Source organism: Haematobia irritans, chromosome 4 (genome assembly GCF_050003625.1).
Source record: "Haematobia irritans isolate KBUSLIRL chromosome 4, ASM5000362v1, whole genome shotgun sequence".
Lineage (NCBI taxonomy): Eukaryota > Metazoa > Arthropoda > Insecta > Diptera > Muscidae > Haematobia > Haematobia irritans.
The window spans coordinates 128348860-128376506 of NC_134400.1; the positions used below are offsets into that span (position 1 = coordinate 128348860).

The 27647-nt window shown below is 36.1% G+C and overlaps 1 protein-coding gene across 3 annotated transcripts in view; it reads left to right on the top strand.

Moving 5' to 3' along the window:
• The first annotated feature begins 4186 nt into the window (after positions 1 to 4186).
• Positions 4187 to 27647, top strand: part of LOC142234260 (uncharacterized) — a 35689-nt gene continuing 12228 nt past the window's right edge. The window contains exons 1-2 of one of the 3 annotated variants that reach the window (XM_075305348.1): positions 4187 to 4501; positions 10768 to 10853. In XM_075305348.1, coding sequence (XP_075161463.1) covers positions 10836 to 10853 — 18 coding nt within the window. In that variant the 5' untranslated portion in view covers positions 4187 to 4501; positions 10768 to 10835. The other 2 variants (XM_075305349.1, XM_075305350.1) reach the window with 2 other exon arrangements.

Sequence of the window (27647 nt, forward strand, 5' to 3'; positions counted from 1 at the left end):
TGTTCCATACATAATTGAATAATACCAATATATCATAATAAAATAAAATTACAATAATTTCCTAAATAGTTTGTGTTTTATTCAAAATCAACATCGGCCCTTGAAATTTTAACCACCCTTTACTTGTTTCAATTACACTTTCCTTTTTTTGTGTTCACATAAAACCACGTGCCACTTCTGAATAAATAAATTAAGACAAACCATACTAATTCCGTATTCTCCGTCCATTCCAAGAAACGATCAACACACGACTGACGGAATGCACTCTACCTAATTTCTACGAAAATCAAATCGTTCAAACAAATAAAAAAAAAAATGCCTTTGGCGCTATACGAAGTTCAACTTTCTTCACAATGAGTTCATTTTAATTTAAAGAAGGGGTCACTTTTTTCTGGGTGTGTGTTTAGTTAGAAAAATGATCTAATAAATGGTTCTAAAGGATTTGTACTACAGAAGAGTAAGTGGTTTGTACTAAATATATGACATGTAGAAATAGGGATCCTCCCCCTTGAGTTCTCCTTGCTCCACGTCATCAGGTGGTCTAGGAAACGCAGAACACTAATTTCTTTTTTTTTACGGCCATTTTCATATAGCTCCGTTAGGCTTTAACTACCAGTTAACATAAAGAAAAATGGAAATAACTTTTCTCCGGTTAACTTTAACTGGAAAATTTTCAGCAGTTAAGTTTCTAACTCGCATATGGACGCAAGATGACAGATATGTAGATATCACGATTTAAAAGTTCGTTAGCTAACGTAGCACTAACGCAGCTTCATGAAAATGGAGGTTAATGTATTATTAGTTAATTTTTTTACTTCTGAACAGTTAAATTTGAACTTGACAAAAGTTAAAACAAATTACTAACCTATAGGAAATTGTTGAACTTACTATGGGTATATGCTGCTTTAGCGACATACGAAGTTCTCGCTAATGGGTTCACTCTTCTGTGAGTGTATAAAAACCGATTTAATGTTTCAGTCATACACAAATTTAAAGTTTTCAACTTAAAATACTTTAATACAAGAAGTCATAAACCATCACAAAATCAAAAACGTCCAGCGGAACCTCATCACGCACAGAAGGGTTAAAAATTTTTCAATTCCACCAGTTGTACGATTTTTTAAACCGATTTCCAATAAAAATTATTATTTAATGGCAACACTGAAACTTTCAGTGTTGCCAACTCCCCAAGGCCAAAAAGCACCAAAAATATATTATAAATTCTAACATACCACCTTCCACCACAAAATCGAAAATTAAATGCTCTACTAAAAAAAAACAAAAAAAAAAAAAACAAGTATATACGGCCGTAAGTTCGGCCAGGCCGAAGCTTATGTACCCTCCACCATGGATTGCGTAGAAACTTCTACTGAAGACTGTCGTCCACAATCGAATTACTTGGGTTGCGGTAACTTTTGCCGATAACAAGGTATCTTAAAACTTCCTAATACCGTAATATTTACCACGTAGTCCATACGTGGTATATATTAAACTTAAAATGGCCGATTAAATAGTATATAATTAAGTTTGACAAAATTTTCTATAGAAATAAAATTTTGACAACATTTTCTATAGAAGTAAAATTTGGACAAAATTTTCTATAGAAATACGATTTTAACAAAATTTTCTATAGATATAACATTTTGACAAAATATTCTATAGAAATAAAATTTTTTACAAAATTTTCAAAAGATTTAAAATTTTAACAACATTCTCTATAGAATTAAAATTTTGACAATATTTTCTACAGAAATAAAATTTTGCCAAAATTTTCTATAGGAATAAAATTTCGACAAAATTTTCTGTAGAAATAAAATTTTGACAAAATTTTCTATAGAAATTAAATTTTGCTAGATTATTTTTGCTCGAGTGGCAAGCATGATTACACACAAAAAATTTTTTCTCTGATTCAATCACCAAATTAATTGATCCAATTAATTTTTTAATTGAAATGTCTTCAATCACGAAAATGATAGTATCAATCACAGTTAATTTTTTAATTGATTCAATTAAAAATTTAATTGATGTTGATTGCAAAACGCAATTAATTTATTAAGGTAACTATTTTTAAAAAGGTAACTATTTTTAATTACTTAGTTAGATTGGCTTAGAGTTTTTATTTGGATTAACAAATGATTGTTTGAAATACATTTTTAATTAAAAAAGTAAAAAAAATCAGCACTTTTTTATCTGAATTAGTCTTCCGAATTTGATTAAAAAGTTAATTGTATCAATTAATTTTTTAATTAAACATTTTAAAAATGTCAATCATTGACTTAATTAACTTAATGTTTCTATCATGATTAAAAAGTTAATTGTATCAATTAATTTATTAATTGAAAAAATTTTCAACTTCAATTAACTTTTTAATTGGAAATATTTTGGTGATATTTTTTTCTGTGTATGAACCGATATGGACCAATTTTGGCACGGTTATTAGCGGCCATATATTAACACCACCTTGCAAATTTCAACCGGATCGGATGAATTTTGCGCGTACAAGTGGCTCCGGAGTTCAAATCTGGGGATCGGTTGATATGGGGGCTATATATAATTATGGACCGATATGGACCAATTTTTGCATGGTTGTTAGAGACCATATACTAACACCGCGTACCAAATTTCAACCGGATCGGATGAATTTTGCTCCTCTAAGAGGCTCCGGAGTTCAAATCTGGGGATCCGTTTATATGGGGGCTATATATAATTATGGACCGATATGGACCAATTTTTGCATGGTTGTTAGAGACCATATATTAACGCCACGTACCGAATTTCAGCCGGATCGGATGAAATTTGCTTCACTTAGAGCAATCGCAAGCCAAATTTAGGGGTCCGTTTATATGGGGGCTATACGTAAAAGTGGACCGATATGGACCAATTTTTGCATGGTTGTTAGAGACCATATACTGACACCATGTACCAAATTTCAGCCTGATCGGATGAAATTTGCTTCTTTTAGAGCAATCGCAAGCCAAATTTGGGGGTCCGTTTATATGGGGGCTATACGTAAAAGTGGACCGATATGGCCCATTTTCAATACCATCTGACCTACATCAATAACAACTACTTGTGCCAAGTTTCAAGTCGATAGCTTGTTTCGTTCGGAAGTTAGCGTGATTTCAACAGACGGACGGACGGACGGACATGCTCAGATCGACTCAGAATTTCACCACGACCCAGAATATATATACTTTATGGGGTCTTAGAGCAATATTTCGATGTGTTACAAACGGAATGACAAAGTTAATATACCCCCATCCTATGGTGGAGGGTATAAAAAAACTTCCGAAGATGTACCTATTATAGAACTTTTGTGAATTGAATTTTAAGAAGTTAAGGTGGGTATTAAGATCGAGTTTAGCTGCTAAAATAGTCATTTTTTGACAATTACAATTTCTTTAATAATTAATTTTAAGGAATACAAACTTTGTGAAAATTTGCTTTTGGCTATTCCCCATCAAGTTATAATAAAATTTGCAGCAAATATGCATAATTTTATGCCTTTTTTACTGATATAGTTTTCACTTTAGCGGCAAAACTCGAACTTAGTACTCACCATTATGAACCGCTATTCAAGTATACACTTTGATCAGTTTTAATGCTTTCGTCCAATTCATTTTGATCAGTGATGTTTTTCAACTTTCAAAATATTAATATATGGAAGGAGTCTTATTTCAGTGGTGCGTGCTTTTGTGAATTTAATACAAACGTTTTTAATGACATCTTTACCAAATTCGAAAATTCGACACTCATCGCTCGACTTTCCTACAGAATACCCTAAATAACAATATTAATTAAAAATAATCAATACCAACTTCATAACAATAAAATTGTATATTTGGCAATAAATTTGAGTTTCTTCGGCTCTTGAAAGTCTAATCAAAATTTTTGTATCAATTAAACTTAATACTGTTCGAAATAAAAAAAGCACCAAAAGCACTAAATGAAAATGCCAGAAAGCACCAAGTTGGTGCTTTTTTTGAAAAGGCACCAAAAAGGCAATTTGGTGCTTTTTAGAAATCAAAAAGCACTAAATTTGGTGCTAAAAGCACCAAATTGGCAACACTGACTGAAAGTGTTGTTGTTAAAAAAAGAGTCAAAGAGAATAGGGAAGAGATATTTTCAAAATACAGTTGTACACTTACCTCGGCCATAATCGATCACCAAGCTTTCTTTCGAACACACTCTTCAGTTTGAGTTGTTATCTTAACATTGTGGTGTGCGGTTTGTATATTGCTTGTGTTCGGATGATTGTACAAACGAATCGAATGAAAAACTAGAAATTTAATAGTCAAGTGCATTGATTATTTACTATTTAAGCAAAAACAAACAATTTTTATCATAACCCTACTCCTCTTCCTCCTCGTCATCTTCCATGGAGTAAAAAAACACAATTTACACGGAAAACTATAATGAAAATAAAGTAAATATAAAAGAAAGTATAAGTAAAAGAATATATATTCCGAATTGCAAACAAGTTTACATAAAACGGAAAAGGGTTAGTACATCCATCATGGAAAGACCTATGAAAATGACCTCTTACAAAACCATAAAATACAAAAGAAACAAAAACCAACAACGAATATTTAATCATTAAAAAAATAATACATATGCGTATTTTATGCAAATATCGATTTGTTTTAAAGAAAATAAAGAAGAAGCTAGCAGCACCCTAGGCAGTTTTGACGATCGTATGACTTTTTTCTACAATTCTACATTGGAATTCGCCGTGCTAAACAACAAACAAGAATTAAATGGTAAACCTATAAAAAATGGCTGAATGAAGTTTGCCATTGTTTGTTGGTATTTACTCTTACTATCGTGGTGTTTGTTAAAAATGAGGCTAGTGTCTCTCAGTGTTGCCTGAATTTTGCTAACTCTTGCGTGGAAATTCCCCAATAAATATCTTCTATGAATATTTGTACTAAAAAATCATATTCCGCACATGGACAATGACCATCTACATAACACGCTTGATAGCAATACGATGGACTTTTCCTTTTTTAGCCATTTTAGAGTGTAAGGTAAGAGCTAAAAAACTATATCAGTATGGATGCGCTGACGGATGCCATTGCCCGGAAATGGTCGAAAATACCGGCAGATTACATTCGTGCAAGTTATAACTCAAGTTATATCTTTTGTGTGAAAATATTTTGTATTGATACAAATTCAATACTATTTGGACCTAAACTTGAATTAAATTAAATTTTGGAATAGATTCAGTTTTAATCGATATGGCTACATGTTGTCTTGACTACTACTCTGAGTGGATGAAAAAACAATTCGTAAGCTGCCGGTGTTTTGAGCCATCGCCGTACAATGGCTTTCTTCAGAGCATCCATGCTGGGATATTTTGGTCATTATTTTACTCTCTACAATGACTCAAATGAAACAAATATCACATACATAGTGGTTGATATGTAATGCAACAAAGTAAAGCGCTATATTTTTTATAAGTTAGTGCATAGGTTAGTGCAACACCCAAAAGGCCACGAGATAGATACATGGTGTCCTCGGCAATAATGCTCTGGGTCGAGCGATGTCCGTCTGTCTGTGACCATATTTTTGTGATCAAATCTAGGTCGCAGTTTTAGCATTAGCGTATCTAGACAATTTTCCCAGAGGGGACTATAGCCCCCTTAGCTAAAATTTAATAGACTAACTTATAGGTTCAATTAATGTTTTATTTTATAAAAATGAATAAAAAATCTGACATCAAGATAACTAGACAATTAATATTTAAAAAAGTAACTAAAAGTAGTTCCTCACTTTTTCCCAGCAAAAAAAATTGGGAGTTGTTCTTATGGTACAACTTTAAAAACACTTCCAAAAATGTTCTCACCAAGAAGTTAATTATTTTAACTACACAGGAAGTTTTTTTAATTCAGTATTTTATAGCTCGTTTTTTCATATTTTAATGGGAAATTTTCTTTTTTAAATATGTTAAAAAGAATTAATAAAATGGTACAAATTATTCATTCTGGAATGCTAAATCCATTCTAGAAAAATCGATAATTTTTGAAAATATTCCAGGGCAAACGTTTCCGACAAGCTTTAGAATGCATTAATATCACAATTTTTTTAATTCACATTCAAAACACTGAATTCGAATGACATCTTAAGAAGTGAAGCAAATTCAGTGCAACGGTTGTTGAAATGGTGGACATCTGTCCTATGACAAGTTCATATTACAGCCATCGCTTCTCCGCCAATTCCAGACCTAAGAACTTTTTCACTAATTTTTTGGCGACGCTTTTTTGCAGCATTATTAATATATACATTTATGAAAGAATAGTTTTAATCATCGAAGTATTGCTCTAAGACGCCATAACGTACAGTATGTCAAGAAAGTCTTTTGACATTGCCAACTATTTCAACTTCTAGAAATAATTGAAATATTAAATATTTTATTAAATTTTTAATTCTGTGTACGTACACGCAAAGAAAAAAAACGTTTGGAAAACGTGTACCGAAAACGTTTTTCTTTTGTTAGAGTTTTTTGAATTGCTTCGAAAATTTTAAACTTTTATCACCAAAAAAATTCGTTTGTTACAAAATTTTTATTTTTTCAATAAAAAAAGTTATTTTTGAAACAACAACAGAGTCCATTTCGTTTATATCAAACACTGTTCTTTTCTGACTTTTGGTCTTTAATAAAACACATTTTACAGTTCAAAATTTAATATAGTACAATGTAATGTTGAACATTTTTTTTCGGAATCTTCCGAACATATGTAGAATGTATGTAAAAAAAAAAAAAAAACAAAAACAAAAACAAAAACTTTGGTCGAAGCAGGGATCGAACTCACGACCCTTGGCATGAGAGTCAGACGTAGCAACCACTGCTCCACGGTGCCAAACTAAATATTTGTTTCTGTTAAATAAACTTTGTTTATTCGGTTCGTGGGCGCCGCAAGCTATGCTATGCTATATAAATATAACTTATATGGATATTTATCTATTGATGACCATAACAGGTACATAGCTCAGTGGTTAGTGTGTTGGCTTACAAAGTGCATGGTCCGCGGTTCGATTCTCCGTCCAGGCGAAAGGTAAAAAAATTTTAAAAATTTATAAAATCGTATAATTTCTTCTCCATTGTTTGTATTACAGAAAAAGGTGCTAAGAACTAAAAATCTTCGTGGAAGTGAGAAAGGTGTGAGGGAAAATGCAATTAGCCAGAAAAAAATTTTTTTTTGAGTTAGTCTTTATGAAATTGTTTTTACATCCTGGAAAAGAATAAACGTTTATCACAAAAAGTATATACTTTTCTTCCAAATACACTTCCTTACAGCGAAAAGCAAATGAGAAACGAACTTTGTTTGTCTAAAATTTCGTTTGGGAGGAAAGAATTATTTTTTTGCGTGTATGTATACTTTGCAAAATACATAATAAAATATTTTTTTAAAATTTCATTATATTTAATTTTGGAACAAAACATAATTTTTATCCCATTGTCAAAACACTTTCTTGACAAACTGTATATATATTCTGGGTCGTGGTGAAATTCTGAGTCGTTCTAAGCATGCCCGTCCGTCTGTTGACATCACGCTGACTTCCTTACGAAACAATCTATCAACTTGAAACTTGGCACAAGTACCCAGCAAAAAAATTTGGAAGTTCTTCCAAAGGCACAACTTTAAAAGAACTTCCCGAAGATGCACTCCCAATGATGTTCTTTATTTTAACTACCCAGAAAGTTATTTTAATTCAATTTTTTATAACTTGGTTTTTCATACTTTTAATGGGTAATTTTAACTTTTTTTGTTTCAAATAGATTTAAAAAAGAGTAAGAATTCATAAATGGTACAAATCATTTAAATTTTGTCGAAAAAAATGCTAAATCCAATCTGAAAAAATTGTGAATTTTTGAAAATATTTGAGGTCAAACGTTTCCGACAAGCGTTGGAATCCATAAAAATTATAACAAATTATAAAAATTATTTATTTTACAAAATATCACCGAATTTTTAAATTTACATCCAAAACATTGAATTTGGATTACACCTAAAGAAGTGATGCAAATTCAGTGTAACGGCTGTTGAAATGGAAGACTTCCGTCCTATGACAAGCCTATGTTAAATTCATCGCTTCTGCGTCAATTTTGCACCACTTCCGGATCCAAAAAGAACATTTTCATTACTTTTTTGGCGACGCTTTTTTTGCTGTGTAGTTGTTATCGATATAGGTCGGATGGTATTGAAAATGGGCCATATCGGTCCACTTTTACGTATAGCCCCCATATAAAGGGACCCTCAGATTTGGCTTGTGGAGCCTCTAACAGAAGCATATTTTATCCGATCTGGCTGAAATTTGGTACCTGGTTTTGGTACATGGTCTCTAACAACCATGCAAAAATTGGTCCACATCGGTCCATAATTATATATAGCCCCCATATAAACCGATCTCCAGATTTGGCATGCGGAGCCTCAAAGAGAAGCAAATTTCATCTGATCTGGCTGAAATTCGGTACATGGTGTTGGTATATGAACTCCAACAACCATGCAAAAATTGGTCCACATCGGTCCATAACTATATATAGCCCCCATATAAACCGATCCCTAGATTTAGCTTGCGGAGCCTCTAAGAGAAGCATATTTCATCCGATCTGGCTGAAATTTGGTACATGGTGTTCGTATATGGACTCTAACAACCATGCAAAAATTGGTCCACATCGGTCCATAATTATATATAGCCCCCATATATACCGATCCCTAGATTTGGCTTGCGGAGCCTCTAAGAGAAGCAAATTTCATCCGATCCGGCTGAAATTTGGAACATAGTGTTGGTATATAGTCTCTAGTAACCATGCGAAAATTGGTCCACATCGGCTCATAATTATATATAGCCCCCATTTTAACCGATCCCCAGATTTTTCTTACGGAGCCTCTAAGAGAAGTAAATTTCATCCGATTCGGTTGAAATTTGGTACGTGGTGTTAGTATATGGTCTCTAACAACCATGCCAGAATTGTTCCATATCGTTCCATAATTATATATAGCCCTTATATAAACCGATCCCCAGATTTGACCTCCGGAGCCTCTTAAAGGAGCAAAATTCATCCGATCCGGTTGAAATTTGCTACATTTCGCTAGTGTATGGCCTATAACAATCATGCCAAAATTGGTCCGTATAGATCTATATTATATATAGCCCCCAAATAAACCGATCACAGAAAAAATCACGATTGCCACTCGAGCCAAAAATAATCTACTAAAATTTTATTGCCATAGAAAATGTTGTCAAAATTGTATATTTCTATAGAACATTTTGTCAAAATTTTATTTCTATAGAACATTTTGTCAAAATTTTACTTCTATAGAAAATTTTGTCAAAATTTTATGTCTTTAGGAATTTTGTCAAAATATAATTTCTATAGAAAATTTTGTCAGAATTTTATTTCTATAGAAAATGTTGTCAAAACTGAATATATACGTATTTAATCGGCCTTTCTTTTGTCTACTATATATCCCGCATGGACTAACTTAAAATTTAGAAGATGATGTTAAGAAGATGCCTTGCCATCGGCCGCAACCCAAGTAATTTAATTGTGGATAACCGTCTTTAGTAGAAGTTTCTACGCAAACCATGGTGGAGGGTGCATATGATTCGTCCTGGCCGAATAAATATATATAGTCGAAAGTTCGAACAGGCCGAATATTAAGACTGTCATCCAAAATCGAATTACTTGAATTGTGTTGCCGATGGCAAGGAATAGTTTTAATTCTTATCATTGTTTTCTAAATTGAAAATTAGTCCATGTGGAGTCTTTGTTAGATAAAAACACAGATTAAATCAGTTTCTGTTTAGTTCTTTATAGGTTTATATAAAGTAGTCTACAAATAATTATGAATTATCTACAAATTAATGAGATGTCCAAATTTCAACTGGAAAAATTTGCAAATCAAATCTTGAGATGTTTGTTTATATATGCAAGGTTTTAGAGGGAATATATAAAGTAAGGGATTTTCTTTTTAAACCATTCTTGGTGAACGCTGTCATTATTTTATTTTGACCCCACAATCGATGAATACGAGCGCAGAGAGAACATCGTTCGTAAAGATGGCTCGCACTATAACCATCGGCAGCGCTTGAGTTCTGGTGGAGAATTGAAGTATCCAAATTTCAGAAAATTCGCCTTAAAATCCACAAGTCTCCAACTCAAAATGTTTCTCAACTTCGCGAAAAAAATGCCAACTCTGAGTAAAATCTCCAATACTGGCAACAATTATCTTTTTTTTTGTAATTTGTGAAACACGTCATAACTTTTCTATCGTTTTAACTCTCCACACTTGTACATACATGAATATGTATACACTCTTGATTGTAAGTGGATGTAATGATATTCGTTTGTCAAAAATCGCTTTTCGAACTAATAAATATATCAGTTTGTATTTTTCCCACAAAAGTGGTAATCTAGACCAATCTAAACCAGTGGAATTGAAGGGTTATTATTGAGAAGCAGAATAGACACCGAAGATTAAGAGTGACCATATTGTTGAAATGACCACACATGTAAGAATTAACAAAAATCAGACACATTGCACCGAACGCACATTCATGAAATTGTGACCGATCCTTCACAAAATCAAACATTTACGTTTTTGTGATTTTGCGAATATTTCGTGAAAGTCTATTCACGATTGTACAATCACGCTTTTTTCTATTTGTATAACGATATGTATGTGTCAAAACGGTTTTCTTAAATATATCTAATTGAATAGAACGCATTATCGTATATTAACAATAATTTTCATTTTTCAGGGGAATAATAATAACACCATAAATTTGAATCAACCCCATTGCGGCAAGTGAAACGGACATATATTCAAATGGGTTTCTCAGTACAGGTAAATATGAAAGATTAAATTATCACATGAACTTATGAACTACTTCTATTAGCTGAAAACTTATAGTAATAATATTTACATTTTATATGATAATTTCGTAAAACAGTATGGCAAAAATAGAAACTATACTATATATAACTATGATATTTTCTAAAAAATTAAAATAAGTTCAAATTTTCAAAAAGGTAAACATTTCGGCCCCACACTACCTGTCATATTCGCTAGGCATTAGGAATTATTCTGAGAATAAACAAGTATATACGGCCGTAAGTTCGGCCAGGCCGAATCTTATGTACCCTCCACCATGTATTGCGTAGAAACTTCTACGAAAGACTGTCATCCACAAATTTCAACTCACATGGTTGTTAAATATCATATACTACCACCACGTACCAAATTTCAACCAGATCGGATGAATTTTGCTTCTCCAAAAGGCACCGGAGGTCAAATCTGGGGATCGGTTTATATGGGAGCTATATATTAGGTTAGGTTAGGTTAGGTTATGTGGCAGCCCGATGTATCAGGCTCACTTAGACTATTCAGCCCATTGTGATACCACAGTGGTGAACTTCTCTCTTATCACTGAGTGCTGCCCGATTCCATGTTAAGCTCAATGACAAGGGACCTCCTTTTTATAGCCGAGTCCGAACGGCGTTCCACATTCCAGTGAAACCACTTAGAGAAGCTTTGAAACCCTCAGAAATGTCACCTGCATTACTGAGGTGGGATAATCCACCGCTGAAAAACTTTTTGGTGTTCGGTCGTAGCAGGAATCGAACCCACGACCTTGTGTATGCAAGGCGGGCATGCTAACCATTGCACCACGGTGGCTCCCAGCTATATATTATTATGGACTGAGAGGAACCAATTCCTGCATGGTTGTTGGATACCCTATACTAACATTACGTACCAAATTTCAACCGAATGGGAAGAATTTTGCTCTTTCAAGGTGCTCCGGAGGTCAACTCTGGGGATCGGTTTATATGGGGCCTATATATAATTATGGACCGATATCGACCAATTTTTGCATGAGTGTTTGAGGCCATATATTAACATCACGTACCAAATTTCAACTGAATCAGATGAATTTTGCTTCTCTTAGAGGCTCCGCAAGCCAAATCGGGGGATCGGTTTGTATGGGGGCTATATATAATTATGGACCGATGTGGACCAATTTTTGCATGGTTGGTACAGACCATATACTAACACCATGTACCAAATTTCAGCCGGATCGGATGAAATTTGCTTCTCTTAGAGGCTCCACAAGCCAAATCGGGGGATCGGTTTATATGGGGCCTATATATAATTATGGACCGATATGGACCAATTTTTGCATGGTTGTTAGATATCATATACTAACACCATGTACCAAATTTCAACCAGATCGGATGAAATTTGCTTCTCTTAGAGGCCTCGCAAGCCAAATTTGGGGGTCCGTTTATATGGGGGCTATACGTAAAAGTGGACCGATATGGCCCATTTGCAATACCATCCGACCTACATCAATAACAACTACTTGTGCCAAGTTTCAAGTCGATAGCTTGTTTCGTTCGGAAGTTAGCGTGATTTCAACAGACGGACGGACATGCTCAGATCGACTCAGAATTTCACCACGACCCAGAATATATATACTTTATGGGGTCTTAGATTAATATTTCGATGTGTTACAAACGGAATGACAAAGGGTATAAAAAGTCGAATTTTGGTTTTTTAAAAATTTATAAAAGTCGTTTTCCGACTTCAACAAATTTTGAAAACGTCAATATTTAAGACTTGTGACTATTGAAAGATTTGCAATTATTAAAAAAAACTTTAAGACAAACATGCAGGATCATCAAATTAAGTCTTAGACTACATTTGAAGCTATTAACCATATCCGTCTGTCTGTCTACAGTCTTCAATAATGAAGCAATCGTGCTGAAATTGTGCACAAGCTCGTCTTTTGTCTGCAGGCAGGTCAAGTTCGAAGATGGGCTATATTGGTCCAGGTTTTAATATAGTCCCCATATAAACCGACCACCCGATTTGGGGTCTTGGGTTTATACAAACCGTAGTTTTTATCTAATTTGCCTGAAATTTGAAAACTAGAGGTATTTTAGGACCATAAAGAGGTATGCCAAAAATGGTGAGTATCGGTCCATGTTTTGGTATAGCCCCCATATAGACCGATCTCCCGATTTTACTTCTTGCACTTATACAAACCGGAATTTTTATCCAATTTACCTGAAATTTGAAAACTAGAGATATTCTAGGACTATAAAGAGGTGTGCCAAAAATGGTGAGTATCGGTCCATGTTTTGGTATAGCCCCCATATAGACCGATCTCCCGATCTTACTTCTTGGGCTTCTAGAATCCATAGTTTTTGTCCAATTTGCCTGAAATTGGAAATCTAGAAGTATTCTAGGACCATAAAGAGGTGTGCCGAATATATTGTGTATCGATAAAGTTTTGGATATAGCCCCCTTATAAACCGGCCCTCCGATTTGGGGTCTAGATTCTATAACTACAATTAGATGTGCTGAATATTGTGTGTATCCCTCCATGTTTTGGGCATAGCCTCCATTAGACCGATATCCCAATTTACCTCCTAGGGTTTCTAGAAATTGTAGTTTTTATCCGATTTGCCACAAATTGAAAATATACTAGCATTTTAGACCCACAAAAAAGTGTATATGATTTAGTTTTTATCGGTCCATTTGGTAAGACCTCCATATAGACTGATTTCAGATCTTGAAGGTACAGATGGTGCACTGATCATAAAAATTGCATAAAACTGAATGTACAATTTCCAGATTTTACTTCTCGTAATAATTTAAATAATTGGGATAAAAATCTACAGATTCAAATCAAGGCGTTATTTCATTATTTTCTTGCACACTTACAAAAGATGTTAATGATTCCTCTAAAACTCAAAAAAAAATTGGTTCTTATAAATCCAGAATCTGATATAGGTAAAATCTTTAAATTTACCTTCGGGAAGGGAGGCACCGTGGTGCAATGGTTAGCATGCCCGCCTTGCATACACAAGGTCATGGGTTCGATTCCTGCTTCGACCGAACACCAAAAGTTTTTCAGCGGTGGATTATCCTACCTCAGTAATGCTGGTGACATTTCTGAGGGTTCCAAAGCTCTAAGTGGTTTCACTGCAATGTGGAATGCCGTTCGGACTCGGCTATGAAAAGGAGGTCCCTTGTCATTGAGCTTAACATGGAATCGGGCAGCACTCAGTTATAAGAGAGAAGTTCACCAATCACAATGGACTGAATAGTCTATGTGAGCCTGATACATTGGGCTGCCACCTAACCTAACCTACCTTCGGGAAGTGTACTAGTTGAACTGCTCTCCTTGAGAGAATATCTGTCATCAAACCCCCCTGAAATTTCAAAGGAAACTATATTATTTGATTCATGGTGGTGGGTATTTAAGATTCGGCCTGGCCGAACTTATTGCTGTATATACTTGTTTATTTGTAATTTAAAAAATCAATATAAATTATAATAATTTAAACATGATTTCTTTAAAGCAATAGTGTTGTTCCTTATTTTAAGGAAAAGTGGCCTTACATCAAAGACATACTACTTTAACGGAGGTATGCGAATTATAAAATTGCGTGTTCTAAATTTAAAGAAAAACATTTTAAAGCAGAGGTTATATACTTTCTTTTAATTCTTTATTTTAAAGAAATTTGTCTTTTGTATTGTGCAAATTGCGTGTCCTAACATTTTTAACTCCAAGTTTTTCCTTCACCAATGTGGTATCACAATGGACTGAATAGTCTAAGTGAGCCTGATACATCGGGCTGCCACCTTACCTAACCGGCGACCGGACATATCCCCCAACGGACATTTCGCCCAAAATGATTTTTGGGCGTTATGAAATAAATCGCGCGCGCGATTTTTTTCACGTACCCATCAGCAGCAAATCGATCATCTCATCTTGTTCCAGTTTTCAGTTTAAAATACATAATTTTCAATTCTGGTTTGTTCAAAAGAAAAAAATTATCAATTTCCGAATATTCATGTTTCAATATATAAATTCAAATGTCTTGGAGCTTTAACCGACCTATTTCACGAGCGAAATAGGTCTTCGTGGTGCCACTTTAGCCGCTTTTCCATTTCAATCATACGCTGAGAAGAAAAATAGTCAAAAATTATGTTCCAGTCAAAAACAATTAAAACAAACGATGAAGCCCAGATATGCTAGTTTTACATCTTCTTCCAGCATACACAATAAAAGCAGGATTCGATATTTGTCAATAAGAGGCATATCTATCTATGAAATATTAAAAAAAAAATTATGGATAGATGAAGTAATCATATATAGCTTTTGAATGATTTAAAAAAAATATATTTTGTTATTTTAAACTATTGTTTATATTCAATTATATTCAAACGGTCATAACACCCACATTTTTTTATGGGGCTTATGGCCGCGATGAGGGAGGACATAAAGCCCAAACTAAAATTGGGCGATGTGACCGCCCCAGTGGAGGTCATAACGCCCAAAAATCATTTTGGGCGAAATGTCCGTTGGGGGATATGTCCGGTCGCCTACCTAACCTAACCTTTTCCTTCAAACCAAAACCAAAATTTACTTAACATACTAGGTATAGATTTCGTGTCTGAAGTATTAATACGTAAATTGTATTCTTTACAGCATTATTAAAACTAATAGCTTGCACATGCGAAACACAATTTTGTTTCTCCGAAACTACATTTTTATTAAATTTTATTTCAAATCTTAAAACTCGTTGGGAAAAAGACAGAAGAAAAAGTGAGAAATTCATTGATCATACTTTACCAATGAATTAGTCCAACTTAATATTGGATGAAAATACTTTCACGACAAGCGAAGATTTCTTTTGAAGCTAAAAAACTTTATTTAAAAACAAATAAAAAATTTAGAGACAATCGTTTACCATTTAGTTGCTCTCAAATACAATACTTTATATGAAAAGGGAATTTCGTTTGCTTAAAATTTCGTTCCGGAGAAAATTATTTTTTTTTTGTATCCCAACAAAACAAAGCGTCGCCAAAAATGTAGTGAAAATGTTCTTTTTGGATCTGGAAGTGGTGCAAAATTGGCGCAGAAGCGATGATTTTAACGTGGGCTTGCCATAGGACGGATGTCCACCATTTCAACAGCCGATGCACTGAATTTGCATCACTTCTTAAGGTGTGATGCGAATCCAGTGATTTGAATGTGAATAAAGAAATTTTGTGATATTTTGACGAATAAATAAATTAAAATTTGTGTATGATTTTTAATGCATTATAACGCTTGTCCGGAACGTTTGACATCAAATATTTTCAAAAATTCGCAATTTTTTAGAAATGATTTAGAATTTTTTTCGGCAAAATTTAAATAATTTACACTATTTTATTAATTTTTAATCTGTTTTTAACCCATTTGAAACAATAAAATTTTAAATTTCCCATTAAAAATATGAAAAAAACAAGTTATAAAGAATTGACTCAAATAAACTTCCTGTGCAGTTAAAATAAAGAACATCTTTCGGATGACGTTTTTGGAAGTGCTTTTAATGTTGTGCCTTAAGAAGAACTCCCAAATTTTTTGCTGGGATGTTATTACAAATGCTCACTTTTATATAAATTACAACATTAACCGTACGTGTTTTATTCATCAGTCAATATCAGATTATTGAAATTTTATGGGGGGGGGGCATACTAACTTTGTAATTCTGTTTGAAACGTATCGAAATATTTTTGGTCATGAGAAGAAAATATAATTTTCTCCGGAACATAATTTTGGACAAACGAAATTCTCTTTTCTTAGAAGGTTTCTCTAATCATATCTCTCATCATATTTTTTTACTTTTAAATACAAATTTTTGGAGTCAAAGGAAAATTACTATTTTCTAAAGTTTCGTTCCCCAGAGAAAGAAAACTTTTCTTTCTATGTAGCGATGTTTGTTCGCCCTTCCATCCGTCGATTGAAATCACACTAACTTCCGAACGAATGAAACTTGACACAATGTGGCTGATATGTAATGGAACAAAGTACAACGCTATACATTTTTTGATTTTGTCGTTGAAAAGCCAAAAATGTAACATCAAATTTTAGAACTAGTTTATATTTGTTGGAACTGACTAGGTTAGGTTAGGTGGCAGTCACTTAGACTATTCAGTCCAATGTGAACCATATTGGTGAACTTCTCTCTTATCACTGAGTGCTGCCCGATTCCATGTTAAGCTCAATGACAAAGGACCTCCTTTTTATAGCCGAGTTCGAACGGCGTTCCATTGCAATGAAACCACTTAGAGAAGCTTTGAAACACTCAGAAATGTCACCAGCATTACTGAGGTGGGATAATCCACCGCTGAAAAACTTTTTGGTGTTAGGTCGAATCAGGAATCGAACCCACGACCTTGTGTATGCAAGGCGGGCATTCTAACCATTGCACCACGGTGGATCCCTGGAACTGACTACCATTGGTACATATTATGGCCTTCAAACGGCCGACAAAACCATCACACGCAAATGGATCTGCTGTATTCGGTCCTTTCTCGGCGAAGCACCTCTTAACATAATCGTCATTTTGGTATTTTTTAGGGCCAACCCTACCCTCCGACATGCCACACGCTCAAAATCCAACGAATTGGGATCCGGAAATTTGGCATGTTTATTTATTTGTTCACAAACTACTCATTTGGAAAAACTTTTCATCGGAAAAAAACCAAATACGGTAACTGACCACACGCAGAGAAGGAATATGATCACCTCAAACATGTTTCAAGAGCAAAATGTTATTTTTGTATGATGACCATGTAACATGTTTGTCACTAAAATGTTATTTTCTCGTCAAATATAACCTGCTTGCCGAAATCAGATACATGATTTTCGAAAAAATAACATGGTTGCGAAAACCATGTTACATGGTCACCACCCAAAAATAACATTTTGCTCTTAAAACATGTTTGAGGTGATCATATTCCTTCTCTGGGTGCACTTTCCTTCAAGCGAATCAACTCCATGACTCTTTGCAGTCTCACTTTTTTTGCATCGGTGAGCTCTTCAATTTTTTTGAACTGCAATGGCATAGTCCTAGCTGCATCCGTTCCAATATATGCTGCATTCGTTCTCGCGAAATGTTCAGCTTGTGAGCAAGTTTTGTACCACTGAGACGTGAATTTCGATCAAATCTGGAATTTAGTTTTCGAATCATTTCTGCACAGAAAAACATATCACCAACAATTTTCCAATTAAAATTTTATTTGAATATTAAACAAGTATATACGGCCGTAAGTTCGGCCAGGCCGAATCTTATGTACCCTCCACCATGGATTGCTCAGAAACTTCTACGAAAGACTGTCCCACAATCGAATTACTTGCGTTGTGGTATCTTAAAACTTCTTAACATCGTTTTCTAAATTGTGAGTTAGTCCATACGTGGTATATATTAGACAAAAAAGGTATGTATAGGTAAGTCTATAAATAATTACGAATCGATATGGACTTTTGCACGGTACGTAGAGAGCCAGAATTGAGATATGGGGGTCGTTTATATGGGGGCTATATACAATTATGAACTTGATATGAACCAATTTTTGTGTGATTGGGGATCGGTTTATATGGGGGCTATATTATGGACTGATATGAACCAATTCCTGCATGGTTGCTGGATACCATATACTAACATCACGTACCAAATTTCAACCGAATCGGATGGATTTTGCTTTTCCAAGGGGCTCCATATCGTTCCATATAATTATGGAACGATATGGAACAATTCTGGCATGGTTGTTAGAGACCATATACTAACACCACGTACCAAATTTCAGCCGGATCGGATGAAATTTGCTTCTCATAGAGGCTCCGCAAGCCAAATCTAGGGATCGGTATATATGGGGGCTATATATAATTATGGACCGATGTGGACCAATTTTTGTATGGTTGTTAGAGTCCATATACGAACACCATGTACCAAATTTCAGCCGGATCGGATGAAATTTGCTTCTCTTAGAGGCTCCGCAAGCCAAATCGGGAGATCGGTTTATATGGGGGCTATATATAATTATGGACCGATGTGGACCAATTTTTGCATGGTTGTTAGAGACCATATACTAACACCATGTACCAAATTTCAGCCGGATCGAATGAAATTTGCTTCTCTTAGAGGATTCGCAAGCCAAATTTGGGGGTCCGTTTATATGGGGGCTATACGTAAAAGTGGACCGATGTGGCCCATTTGCAATACCATCTGACCTACATCAATAACAACAAATTGTGCCAAATTTCAAGTCAATAGCTGGTTTCGTTCGGAAGTTAGCGTGATTTCAACAGACGGACTGAGGGACGGGCGGACATGCTCAGATCGACTCAGAATTTCACCACGACCCAGAATATATACTTTATGGGGTCCTAGATCAATATTTCGATGTGTTACAAAGGGAATGACAAAGTTAATATACCCCCATCCTAAGGTGGAGGGTATAAAAATATTCAATTAAAAATTTAATTGTTCAACAAATTTTTAAATTGGCACATAAATCGGTCACAAAAATTAATTGGATCAATTAATTTTTAAACTGTCTTTGGTGATTGATAATAGCATTTCTCTGATTGAAAACATTTCAATTAAATATTAATTGGATTAATTAATTTCGAAATTGAAGACAATATATTTTCTGTGTGGTGTTATTGCCGTTTTTTGTCCAATTTTTGGACAAAAAACACTTCTACACTTCTAATCCTACGGTAACGACCAATGCTAGTACAGCCAACCTGTAGTTGTTATTGATATTGGTCGAATGGACCACTTTTAGATGTATATAAGAACTACAAATAATGGGCCATAGTACCTGTCATATAAAGGGTGATACGGTCAAAATTTGGTCAAGGGAAAACGCGTGTAAATCGGTGAAATCGTTTATTTAAAAAATCAAATTAAATTTCTTTTTCAAGTTCAATTAGTATAAAATTCAGGAAAAATATTCAGTTAGGCTTTCGCTTTTCCAAATCCGAATTGCCGGGCCTCACGCTTGACACCTGCCATCAGATTTTGTACAGCCACCTTGTCCACCTTCTTCGCCGCAGAAAGCCAGTTTGCCTTGAACTGCTGCTCGTCCTTAGCAGTTTTTTTGGTCTTCTTTAGGTTCCGCTTGACAATAGCCCAGTATTTCTCAATTGGGCGGAGCTCTGGCGTGTTGGGAGGGTTCTTGTCCTTGGGAACCACATTATTATTTCAACCGTCGAACGGAACGGACGTGTTTTTTAATAGCGGATAAAATCATCGTAATAAGTACCTACTACGAATTTCAAGTGTGGTGGGATATTAGGCCACCATGCAGAGAAATTCAAAGACATCCACTGGGTTGCTAACTTCAGGGCCCAGTGGACGAGTATCGACTGGAGTTATAGATTTGGGCAATGACCAAGAGTTAGGCCCAATTAGTCGACCTGTATACGGGTCGACAGGTGGCGACAATTTGACAAGTCGGACCTTTTCCATGGTAACGGCATCAAAAGGAGGTAATCCCTCACGAAAGAGATTCAAAGAACGCAGAAATGCTTTGTTTATCCTAAAGAAATTAGGATCAGTCGACCCAAGCACGTTGTCGGCTAAACAAAGCGATTCCTTAAAATGGGCTCAAGGAATTCTTGAGGCTGGAAAAAGGGAACGATCACCGGATGAGCTGCCATCCTCCAAAAGGGATCAACGATCGTTTGCCTCAGTTGCTAAAGACAGCCTTGTGATGGCTATCATTAATAAAGGAGCATTGGACGGTATGGTTCCAAAGCAAAAATGGGGGGAAATTGAGAATGCTTTGTCTGGCGTCTACTCACAGGTGCTGGAAAAGTTTCCCGGCCCAGATCCTCGACACCAAGAGGCTGGTTGGTATCAAGGACGATTTAAGCTAGTCGCATTTGAGGACCAGAGGTCTATAGAATGTTTTAAAGCTGCTCTGATACTAATTGGTGAAGTTTGGGAAGGAGCTGCTCTAGAGTTAGTCGAGAAGAAAGACATACCGGCTAGACCAAGAGCACATGCGTGGATACCTGCAAACCCTCCTGACCATGAATCTATTTTAAATAGACTGAAACAATGCAATCCAGATCTTCCAACAGCTGATTGGAAGGTTGGCCGTTTGGATGAAGTGGATGGGCCAAGACGGCATGCAGTGTTTATATTGAACACTCAGTCTTTGCCACATCTAGCAAAGTCCCAGGGCCGTGTATGTTATGGCTTTCATTATATCCTAATGAAGGTGTATAAAAACGATCAGCTAAAGGATTCAGAAATGGACAAGCCTCTGTCTGAATCAGAAGTAAGCGGATCCTCTTGCGAAGTCGAGGGGGATACCAAGACATTTGAAGACATGGATAGATACAGTATGCGTGAGGAGGCTTCTACTGCCTCAGAACTCACCAAAGTTGAACCTATGGTTATTGCGAGAGTCACCGATATCTCTGAAGAGGACATTCTTGATGACTCGATTGAAGCGGCTGATGTGACGGTTGTTGAAAATCTCGATGGTCCTACGGATCCTCCAGATAAATCTTCATCATTGTAAGGCTGCATGTGCTGCCTTAAAAGTTCTCCTGATGAAAGGGGACATAGATATAGTTCTTATTCAAGAACCATATGTTTATAAAAACAAAATATGTGAATTAAGTACTCCGGGGTTCAAACTATTGCAGTATAGTGGTAATGATGTAAATCGAGCCTGTATAATTGCTAAAAACGAGCTCAACTTGTTTCTGCTTCCTTCAATGTGCAATACAGACACTGTCGTTGCCAGTTTAGAAATAGCCAAATGCAAATATTGGGTATCTTCGGTCTACATGGGACATGACAGGGAGATGCCTCCATATGCCGTTAAGACCTTAGTGGAGGAGTCACGGAAAACAAAGACGAAACTCATTATGGGATGCGATGCGAATGCACATCATAGTATATGGGGAAGTAGTGATACTAATGCAAGGGGAGAGTCGCTAATAGAGTTTATTTTGCGTAATAATCTGGTAGTTTGCAACAAGGGAGATGTCCCAACCTTTGTCACTAAAAACAGGCAAGAGGTTTTGGACATCACCTTGGCCTCGCAAGAACTGAATGAAATGATATCTGAGTGGCAGGTTTTAAGTGAACACAGCTTCTCAGATCATCGCTACATCAGTTTCAAATTTGATGTTCATATCACCAAGATCATATTTCCGCCAAATGTTAGGAAAGCTGACTGGAATAGGTATAGGGAATCGTTCAATATGATGATACCGGAAATAACAGAGACTAATATGAGAAATGTGCAAGATATCGAATACGCAGTGGAGCGGATTACTAAGGCCTTCAACATCTCACTGAAAGCTGCATGCCCTAGAGGAAAGCCAAGGGGGAAACATCGACCACCATGGTGGTCTACGGAATTAAGTAATATGAGGAAATCCTGCAGGAAGCTCTTTAACAAGGCAAAGTCCACCAGAGCTTCTGAGGACTGGGACGCTTACAAGAAGATTCTGAGAGGATACAAGCGAGAACTGAGAAAGGCTCAGCATAACTCTTGGAATGCTTACTGCAGCAGTATTGAGAATACGTCCGAGGCTTCCAGACTACGGAAGGTTCTAGCATCCACCAACTCCGCTCCAGGTTTCATTAAAACATCGGAGGGCAATTGGACAACGTCCAGTGAGGAGACGCTGGAGGTACTATTGGACACACATTTTCCTGGAAATCAGACGGTTGAACCATGTACTGGCGGTGCCACAGTTGCTCAGCGGTCGTTTCCTGTCGAGGAAATTGTATCGGAAACTAGAATAAGATGGGCGCTAAATAGCTTTGGACCATTCAAATCCCCTGGACCTGATGGAATTACTCCGGCGGAGTTACAAGCTGTAACTGACAAAATTATCCCCTGGTTGTCGGTGATATATAAAGGATGTATCAACTTATCATATATCCCAGGAAAGTGGAGGGAAACAAAAGTCGTTTTCATACCTAAAGCGGGAAAAGCCTTTCACTCGAGGGCGAAGGATTTCCGACCAATCAGCTTATCCTCATTCCTACTTAAGACTCTGGAGAGGATGATAGATATTTATCTTAGAACTAGCATCGATTCAAGTTTGTTCTCGAAACGACAGCATGCATACTCGAAGGGCAGGTCTACTGAGACCGCACTACATGAACTAGTCAGCTTTATTGAAAGCTCACTATCTGTCAAAGAATACACAATCGTGGCGTTTCTAGACATCGAAGGGGCGTTCAATAATGTCCATCCGAGCTCGATATTAAATGGACTGACAACTCTGAATGTTGATCCATGTATACTCAGGCTGTTAGACGAACTGCTAATGAAGAGACGTATTTCAGCCACGCTAGGACAAGCAAACATACAAAAGTATGTGAACAGAGGCACTCCCCAAGGAGGAGTTCTATCACCTCTTCTTTGGAATGTTGCTATAAATAGCCTTCTGGTTACTCTAGAAAAAGAAAGGATAAAAGTGGTGGCATACGCAGATGATGTAGCTCTGGCAGTCAGGGGAAAATTCCCATCCACAATCAGAGATATTATTCAGAGGGCCCTCCGGATGACTGAAAAATGGGCGAAAGACAATGGTCTTGGGGTAAATCCCGCAAAGACAGAATTAGTCATGTACTGCAAAGATCGCAAAACTCCCACGGTTAGGCCTATTTCCTTAGGGGGTATTGAAATTCCCTTTGGTGATTGTGCAAAATACCTTGGCGTTATTTTGGACAGGAAGCTGAACTTTAAGCTTAATATTGAAGAAAGGGCGAGGAAGGCAACTGTAGCTTTGTACTCGTGCAAAAAGGCAATAGGAAAAAAGTGGGGACTAAAACCAAAAATTGTGCATTGGCTATACACGGCAGTGGTTAGACCTATAATGCTATATGGTGTTGTAGTCTGGTGGCCGGCACTTCAGAAACCGACTGGTTTAGATAAAGTTCAGCGTATGGCGTGTTTGTGTATTTCAGGCGCATTCAGCAAGACAGGAACAAATTCCCTTAATGTCATGCTGAATCTATTGCCTTTAGACATTTTGGCCAAACAGTCAGCTGCAACAACGGCTGTGCGGTTGCGCGAACTATCGCTGTGGTCGGAAAATGGTTACGGTCACAGTTCTGTCCTCAAAATAATGTCAGATGTGCCTAACGTAGTGGATTACACTTTGGCGAGTCCACTTTTCGACAAAAAGTTTGAGACTCTAATCCCCAACAGTGAGGCGTGGTGCACACAGACCCCGGGAAATAAAGAATATATAGATTTCTACACTGATGGCTCCAAATTGGATGGACAAGTGGGTTTCGGAGTATATTCTAATGATCTGGAACTTCAAATAGCGAAAAGATTACCTAATCACTGTAGTGTTTTTCAGGCTGAAATATTAGCAATAAGAGAGGTGGCGAATTGTCTGAGAAGTAATGTTCCAAAAAATGTGGGTATTAATATATACTCAGACAGCCAACCTGCAATAAAATCCTTGGACTCTGTGTTCCTCAACTCGAAAACGGCCATCGATTGCCGCAAATCTCTCAATGAGATGGCTGAGCAGTACAATATTCACCTAATATGGGTGCCTAGCCATAGGAACATACCGGGGAACTGCGAAGCGGATGAGTTGGCAAGGCTAGGGACTACCTTACATATTCCAGGGGAACTAGAATTTGTTGGTATGCCCCTAGCTACCTGCAAGCTCATGCTGCGTGAGAAGGCTGTTATGATGGCAAATTTTCGATGGGAGAATTGCAAGGGTTGTAACGACACCAAGCAAATATGGCCCCATTTCAACTTAAACCGCACACTAGATATGCTAATGTTCTCGAGACGTCAGATATCACTCCTGATATCTGCTATAACGGGTCGCTGCCTGATAGGAGATTTTGCAAAAACTATGGGCGCGAAGTATAATGACTATTGTATGAGCTGTCATGATGCGGAGGAAAAAGAATCAATTAAACACCTCTTGTGTGAGTGTCCTGCATTTTGTGTAAAGCGCAAGCAACTTTTAGGAGCATATAGCTTCAGATTACTGGCGGATCTGGAAAACGTTAACTTAAGCAGTCTGCTAATGTTTTTGGAACAATCTGGTTGGTTCAACAAAGAAAAATAATCAAGAAGGTTCAGCGGTTAAAACTAGAAGTGCCCATATGTAATAGGTACTTTTAGTTAATGTGGTATCACAATGGACTGAATAGTCTAAGCGAGCCTGAATCTTAATCGGGCTGCCACTTTAACCTAACCTAACCTAACCTTGGGAACCACCTGCACGTTGTTGGCGGCGTACCACTCCATGGCCTTTTTACCGTAATGCAAGATGCCAAATCCGGCCAAAACAGTACCCAACAACCGTGTTTCTTCAGGAAAGGCAGCAGACGTTTATTTAAACACTCTTCCACGTAAATTTCTTGGTTGACAGTCCCGGAAGCTATGAAAGTCCCGGAAGCTATTTGCCAAACCAGATATTTCTTTGCGAACTTTGACAGTTTTATGTGCTTGAAAATATCTGCTACCTTTCCCCTTCCTTTTGCCGTATAAAACTCCTGTCCCGGAAGCTGTTTGTAGTCGGCTTTGACGTAGGTTTCGTCGTCCATTACCACGCAGTCAAACTTCGTCAGCATCGTCGTGTACAGCCTCCGGGATCGCGCTTTGGCCGTCGTATTTTGTTTATCATCGCGATTTGGAGTCACTACCTTCTTGTAAGTCGATAGTCCGGCTCGTTTTTTGCCTCGATGCACGGTTGTAGACGATACACCCAGCTTATTTGCGGCATCTCGGAGAGAGAGGTTAGGGTTTCGCTTGAAACTACCGGCAACTCTCTTTGTCGTCTCAGCGGCTTCCGGTTTTCGATTTCCCCCCGATCCAGACTTCCTGGCTGTCGACAAACGTTCCCCAAACACTTTAATTACATTTGTAACGGTTGATTTGGCAACTTTTAGCGATTTTGCCAGCTTTGCGTGCGAGTAGCTCGGATTTTCGCGATGCGCGAGCAAAATTTTGATACGCTGTTCTTCTTGCTTGAACGGCATTTTGACAACTGAAGAGTGAATTCCAAAATCAAAATAGGAGCAACATTCTACACACACACACACCTTCAAAATGAGGGGTATTCAGGTTAAATGCAAAATTGAAAGAAATACGTCAAGTTTATATTGACCAAATTTTGACCGTATCACCCTTTAATTTCCAATGTGGTCATATGGTGCAAAATGTGGTCATTTGGTGCACATGTGGATGAGTTCAGAACTTTAGATTAACTCAACATATTATTTGTAGCAATATAAAATATCTTCACATAAATATTTTATGTCGTCTGGTAACATTTCATGCCATCTAGCCTGTATAAAATAGTTGCTCTTTGAACATTTGAGTTAACAGTTTCTAAATAAAACCTACGTTTTTCTCATAGTGAGTTCACCTGTACTTATTTCAATCCCATTCCATTGTTCACCCCCTTCTAGCAATGTCTACAATTTTTATAGTAGTTGAGATCAATTGCTTGACAATCTTGATAGCATTTCCACTTTTTTTAGACCAGTGTTGTCGATTATAGAACTAATTAAAAATTCATTTCTAACATTTAAACAAGTTTTCCGTACTTCTAACTATTTTCAAACAAATAATTTATCTTTGAACAACTTAATCATACACGCGTTGAGTCACACATCCAATCATTTTATGAACGAATATACTTTGTACATGGGAGATCTAATAACAAATAAATACGCTTAGGTCGAATTTAAGATACCCTGCACTATATATAGAAAGGACGAAGCTTGTATGTCGTTTACATGATCAATTAAATTAAACTAAGTTTATATTTTTTGAAGCTTTTAATTTAAATTAACAATTTTATAATAAAATTATTGAAATTTAATTATATAATTTTTTTATTTATTTACCACTATCTACAACCAGAAAAAAGTGACCCCTTCATTAAGTTCAAATGAACTCATTGTGAAGAAAGTTGAACTTCGTATAGCGCCAAAGGCATTTTTATTTGTTTGAACGATGTGATTTTCGTAGAAATTAGGTAGAATGCATTACATATGTTAGTTAACATTTTCCTATATTTATGTACCACTATATTTAACTGAATTGAATTCATATATGGAATTGTTTTATTAAACTTTGTTCATTCATTTGGACAAATCTTACATATTTGTTGAAAACCTTTTACTTCAAAATTAGAACTGCTTGTCTTCGTTTTTAAATACAATTTTATTTATTTATATAGACAATTTTTTCTTCAATAAAAGACATGTTTTATTATTATATTAAATATATTTATTAAGAATCAACAGCATCGAAATATTAGTTTATTATTCCACTATTTCCAATTTCCATGTAATGTTATCAACTGTAAAACGTAATGTTTTTCTTCTTCTTGTACCTTTCACTTTTAATAAGTTGCTGCCTAACGATTTTGTCCTCCTTTTACAATTTCAATACCTACAAATATAAAAAATCATAAACCAATTTTTTCACAAAAGTTTAGCGTCATTAATGTTACCTGATGAATGAAGGGGTTGTTATTCTGTTGGTGTTTTCTTTCTTTGTACACCATCACGCACATTGATATTTACGTTTAATAATTTTCAAAAAACGAAAATTTGTCTCACTAATTTAAAATATTTTACTATATTAGTTTTTCACAATCTCTCAGTATACCATAACAAAGCGATTCCAACTAAAAAGCAACCCACGCGCAAACATATCGATTACATCGATGACAGGTATCGATTACAGGTAGACAAAAGAAATATAGGAAAATTTCCAATATTCTAACAAGTGTGTTTCCTTAAGAATTGGATTGAATAA